General features: G+C 30.2%; 1 protein-coding gene across 1 annotated transcript; it reads right to left on the reverse strand.

Moving 5' to 3' along the window:
- Positions 1 to 4,461: 4,461 nt before the first annotated feature.
- LOC126555594 (uncharacterized) lies at positions 4,462 to 4,905 on the reverse strand. The gene has a single exon (XM_050210493.1). It carries the CDS (start codon positions 4,903 to 4,905, stop codon positions 4,462 to 4,464), a length of 444 nt encoding a protein of 147 aa, XP_050066450.1.
- Between the last annotated feature and the right edge of the window lie 1,754 nt (positions 4,906 to 6,659).

The following is a 6,659-nucleotide window of genomic DNA, read 5'->3' on the forward strand; positions in this document are numbered from 1 at the left end:
TAGTATCATTATTAAATGAAGTATAATTAAAGTATAAGGTTATCATACAAAATAATAAACATTCAAAAGAAAAGTAAAATCTAAATTTGAATATCCATGTTAATAGACCTAAATCATTTTAATTTTGCTTATACTTATATAAGTTTTCAATTAATTCAAATTAAACTAAACCAAATTCATCATTATTAAATGTAGTAAAATTATAATATAATTTCTAAAATGATATTATAATTTATTCAAAAAAAAACTAAAAAATTAATTTGAATATCTATGTTTTATACCCGGTTCAAATTTAACTTTGCTGATATTTATATACTTTTCAATAAATTAAAATTAAACTATAACAATTAGAATCATTATTAAATGAAGTATAATTATAGTATAAGGTTATCATACAAAATAATAATTCAATTCAAAAGAAAAGTAAAATCTAAATTGAATATCCATTTAATAGACCTAAATCATTTTAATTTTGCTTATATTATATAAGGTTTCAATAAATTAAAATTAAACTATAACCAAAATAATCATTATTAAATGTAGTAAAACTATAATATAGGTTGTCATACAAAGTAATAATACAATTCACAAGAAAAGTAAAAACTAAATTTGAATATCCATGTTAATAGACCTAAATCATTTTAATTTTGCTTATACTTATATAAGGTTTCAATTTATTAAAATTAAACTATAACCAAAATAATCATTATTAAATGTAGTAAAATTATAATATAATTTCTAAAATGATATTACAATGTTATTCAAAAAAAACTAAAAAATTATTTTGAATATCTATGTTTATAAACCCGGTCAAATTTAACTTTGTTCTGATATTTATATAAGTTTTCAATAAATTTAAATTAAACTATAACAATTAGAATCATTATTAAATGAGTATAATTATAGTATAGGTTATCCTACAAAATAATATAATTCAAAAGAAAAGTAAAATCTAAATTTGAATATCCATGTTAATAGACCTAAATCATTTTAATTTTGCTTATATTTATATAAGGTTTCAATTTATTAAAATTAAACTATAACCATTAGAATCATTGTTAAATGAAGTAAAACTATAGTATAGGTTATTATACAAAATAATAATACTATTCAAAAGAAAAGTAAAATCTAAATTTGAATATCCATGTTAATAGACCTAAATCATTTTAATTTTGCTTATACTTATATAATTTTTCAATTATTTAAAATTTAACTATAACCATTAGTATCATTATTAAATGAAGTATAATTAAAGTATAAGGTTATCATACAAAATAATAATACAATTCAAAAGAAAAGTAAAATCTAAATTTGAATATCCATGTTAATAGACCTAAATCATTTTAATTTTGCTTATACTTATATAAGGTTTCAATTTATTAAAATTAAACTATAACCATTAGAATCATTGTTAAATGAAGTAAAATTATAGTATAGGTTATTATAAAAAATAATAATACTATTCAAAAGAAAAGTAAAATCTAAATTTGAATATCCATGTTAATAGACCTAAATCATATTAATTTTGCTTATATTTATATAAAGTTTCAATAAATTAAAATGAAACTATAACCAAAATAATCATTATTAAATGTAGTAAAATATAATATAGGTGATCATACAAAATAATAATACAATTCAAAAGAAAAGTAAAATCTAAATTTGAATATCCATGTTAATAGACCTAAATCACTTTAATATTGTTCATATTTATATAAAGTTTCAATTAATTCAAATTAAACTATTACCAAATTCATCATTATTAAATGTAGTAAAATTATAATATAATTTCTAAAATGATATTATAATGTTATTCAAAAAAAACTTATACATTATTTTGAATATCTATGTTTATAAACTCGGTTCAAATTTAACTTTGCTGATATTTATATAAGTTTTCAATAAATTAAAATTAAACTATAACAATTAGAATCATTATTAAATGAAGTATAATTATAGTATAATGTTATCATACAAAATAATAATACAATTCAAAAGAAAAGTAAAATCTAAATTTGAATATCCATGTTAATAGACCTAAATCATTTTAATTTTGTTTATATTTATATAAAGTTTCAATAAATAATTATTAAACTATAACAATTAGAATCATTATTAAATGAAGTATAATTATAGTATAAGGTTATCATACAAAATAATAATACAATTCAAAAGAAAAGTAAAATCTAAATTTGAATATCCATGTTAATAGACCTAAATCATTTTAATTTTGCTTATACTTATATAAGGTTTCAATTTATTAAAATTAAACTATAACCAAAATAATCATTATTAAATGTAGTAAAACTATAATATAGGTTGTCATACAAAGTAATAATACAATTCACAAGAAAAGTAAAAACTAAATTTGAATATCCATGTTAATAGACCTAAATCATTTTAATTTTGCTTATACTTATATAAGGTTTCAATTTATTAAAATTAAACTATAACCAAAATAATCATTATTAAATGTAGTAAAATTATAATATAATTTCTAAAATGATATTACAATGTTATTCAAAAAAAACTAAAAAATTATTTTGAATATCTATGTTTATAAACCCGGTTCAAATTTAACTTTGCTGATATTTATATAAGTTTTCAATAAATTTAAATTAAACTATAACAATTAGAATCATTATTAAATGAAGTATAATTATAGTATAAGGTTATCCTACAAAATAATAATACAATTCAAAAGAAAAGTAAAATCTAAATTTGAATATCCATGTTAATAGACCTAAATCATTTTAATTTTGCTTATATTTATATAAGGTTTCAATTAATTAAAATTAAACTATAACCATTAGAATCATTGTTAAATGAAGTAAAATTTTAGTATAAGGTTATCATACAAAATAATAATACAATTCAAAAGAAAAGTAAAATTTAAATTTGAATATCCATGTTAATAGACCTAAATCATTTTAATTTTGCTTATATTTATATAAGGTTTCAATTTATTAAAATTAAACTATAACCTTAGAATCATTGTTAAATGGAAGTAAAACTATAGTATAGGTTATTATACAAAATAATAATACTATTCAAAAGAAAAGTAAAATCTAAATTGGAATAAATGTTAATAGAACTAAATCATTTTAATTTTGCTTATACTTATATAAGGTTTCAATTTATTAAAATTAAACTATAAACCCTTAGAATCATTGTTAATGAAGTAAAACTATAGTATAGGTTATTATACAAAATAATAATACTATTCAAAAGAAAAGTAAAATAAATTTGAATATCCATGGTTATAGACCTAAATCATTTTAATTTTGCTTATACTTATATAATTTTTCAATTATTTAAAATTTAACTATAACCATTAGTATCATTATTAAATGAAGTATAATTAAAGTATAAGGTTATCATACAAAAATAATAATACATTCAAAAGAAAAGTAAAATCTAAATTTGAATATCCATGTTAATAGACCTAAATCACTTTAATATTGTTCATATTTATATAAAGTTTCAATTAATTCAATTAAACTATACCAAATTCATCATTATTAAATGTAGTAAAATTATAATATAATTTCTAAAATGATATATAATGTTATTCAAAAAAAATTATACATTATTTTGAATATCTATGTTTATAAACTCGGTTCAAATTTAACTTGCTGTATTTTATATAAGTTTTCAATAAATTAAAATTAAACTATAACAATTAGAATCATTATAAATGAAGTATAATTATAGTATAATGTTATCATACAAAATAATAATACAATTCAAAAGAAAAGTAAAATCTAAATTTGAATATCCATGTTAATAGACCTAAATCATTTTAATTTTGTTTATATTTATATAAAGTTTCAATAAATAATTATTAACTATAACAATGAGAATCATTATTAAATGAATTATAATTATAGTATAAGGTTATCATACAAATAATAATACAATTCAAAAGAAAGTAAAATCTAAATTTGAATATCCATGTATAGAACCTTTTTTTTTTTTTTTTTTTTTTTTTTTTTTTTTTTTTTTCCGTTGAACCGACAGCAGAGGAGGATCTGTGTGAACACTACTACTCCTCTGCTACCATCGTTTATTAAATATTTAAGTAGAAACATTAATACATGCACATTCTTAACATATAACTAATTATGGTTGCTTCACCTTAAAATAACATTAATACAATAGGTACATACAATGTAATACAATGCGATACATAATAAAGTCAGTCAGTGGAGCGGCTGCCACTGGATTCGCTCTTCGTTCGGCCTCAGCTACCCTTTCATCACACGCTCCTTGCAGCTTAAAATGTTGTCAACCATGTCATAAAAGGACTGAGTGGCACGTTGGGAGGCAGCCCGTAGCCGGTCGTTCTCGCTGAACGGACATCAGAGGGCCGCACAGCAAATCCTGAACGTCTCCCGGATTATATTTCGGTTACCAACAAACACCTTCACACTGGCCCGAAGCGGATCCCCGTAAGCACAATCAAATATCGTGTGTCCGCAGTGTCCTCAGGGTTGTGGCAGTACAGACAGCCGCATCAGGAGCGCGCTTCATCCTGTGTAGGTAATGCCTGAAACACCCGTGTCCAGTAAGAGCCTGTGTTACATGAAACGTGAGGTCTTTGGGGCATCTTTTCGTCCTCTCATCAGGTCCGGAAGAATCGTGCGCGTCCAGGCGCCTCCACCCCCGACTCCATCTGTTCGAGAACAGGGCAGCCAGCAAGATGTCTCGCTCTGCTCTCCGGATTTCATCCTTAGAATCAGCTCTGTCCGGGTCGTCAAGTTTACTTCGGACTTCGGACTCTTTTGCGTTCCAAAAGCAGAATATCACCCGGAGGAGTTCCCGCAGAAATAAGGCTGCCTCAGCCGAGACTGTGCGGTAGGCCCTCGTGACTCGGAGAGCCGCAATCCTCTGTGCCCGGATCATAAGGTTTCGACAGATAGCGTACTTGCATGCTCTTTTCCGCCCACGTTGGACAGGCGTACACGCACCTGCTGGTTCACCACAGACATTAGCATCGTTCTCTTAGCCTGTGAGGGTCCTCCAAAGGTTTGGTCATGAGCCGTCCTATAGCCAGCGCTGCCTGGGACGCCTTCCCCGAAAAGTATTGAAAGTGTCCACTGAAAGTAAGGTGCGAGTCCAGATGGAGTCCCAGGTATCGCAATTTTCCTTAACAAGGAACTGTGTGACCCCCTACAAAACGAAAACCGGATCCCGATACGAGCCCACTTCTTAGTCAGCATGATGGCCTCTGTCTTGTGCCGTGCTAGTTGAAGTCCGTGAGCGCCCATCCAGCCATCATAGCGTCTAATGTGGGGTTGACCACCTCTTCCAAGGTGTCTGAAGTCTCTCTCCAACTGCGATAGGGCTAGATCATCTGCGAAGCCGACATCCTGAACCCCCTCCGGAACGTCCATCCTGAGAATGTCATCATAGAATACATTCCACATGTGGGGCCGAGGACCGACCCCTGCGGAACACCCCCTGTGACCGGCCTGTCAATGCTGTTTCCCATCGGTTGTTCTAATGGTAATTGTACGATCCTCCATGTATGACCGTAAAATTTTTAGGAGGTATCGGGGGACTCCTCTGCGTCGCAGAGCCTCATCCACGTGCTTCCATGGCGCAGAGTTGAAGGCATTCTGAACGTCGAGTGCCACTAGGACGCATATTTCCTGATTTCTGAGGGTCCATGATTGGCCCACTTAGCCGGGTCAAGAACCTTTTTGATGGCGTCCTCGGTGGAGCAACCCCTTCGAAAGCCCAACTGGTTGATACTGAGTCCACCAGCCCTCTCTAAGTGATCGTTAAGCCTGAGTAGGAGGATCCTCTCAATATTTCCCAGTGGTGTCTAGCATGCAGAGGGCCGAAAGCTAGATGGATTAGATACTGGCTTGTCCGTCCTTTATGAAGAAGTAGGAGTCTGCCCCTTTTCCACCTAACAGGAAACTGACTCACTTAAACATCTATTGTACATTTTAACAAATATAACGGGGACCTTTGGCAATCAGCGAAAGCATCTCATTAGGAAGCCCATCCAGCCCGGTCGCTTTATACCCCTTGACAGTCGTGAGACTGTTAGCCTGGAACTCCTCTCTGTGTTATAGGTGGGCACTCATTACCATGATTTAAGTTGTAACCTTCGGCGTGGTGGTTGGAAAGCTAGGATCTACTTGGCATCCATCGGCACACACATTGCCAATTGATAATTGGCATAGTGGGAAATAGGTGATCAGCAATCTCGTTTTCCGCGTCCTATTGCAGCTAAACCTGGTGGCTGTCCGCCCAGCCGCCCCGAAACAATTCTGTATGGCACACCCCAGGGATCGTTATCTACCGATGCGCAAAGAGCAGCCCAGCTAAGCTTCTGTGACTTACGGATGGAAACGCGTAAAGCCTTGCGTGCCTCTCTGAAGGCAATTCTTTCCGCTGTACTGCCATCAGGGCCTTGTCTCTTAACCACTCTGAGATATATGGCGCCTATTCCTTATGCATTTGGCTCTAAGGTCGGCAATCTCATGGTTCCACCAATGAACTGCTTTCCATTTGTGGCTCCGTAGACTCTTCTGGGATACAGAATCGCAGGCATTAACCAGATAGTTGTTGAGAACCTCTGCTGCGTCATCCACCGAAGCAGGCTCCTCCAAACCGTGGTCCCTCATCCAACTTTCGAGAGAGCG

The sequence above is a fragment of the Aphis gossypii genome, unplaced genomic scaffold (genome assembly GCF_020184175.1).
Source record: "Aphis gossypii isolate Hap1 unplaced genomic scaffold, ASM2018417v2 Contig00926, whole genome shotgun sequence".
Classification (NCBI taxonomy): Eukaryota; Metazoa; Arthropoda; class Insecta; order Hemiptera; family Aphididae; genus Aphis; species Aphis gossypii.

Bases quoted from the DNA above. Each gene is read 5' to 3' on its own strand.
- LOC126555594 (XM_050210493.1), bottom strand. From the start codon at position 4,905: ATGATCCGGGCACAGAGGATTGCGGCTCTCCGAGTCACGAGGGCCTAC.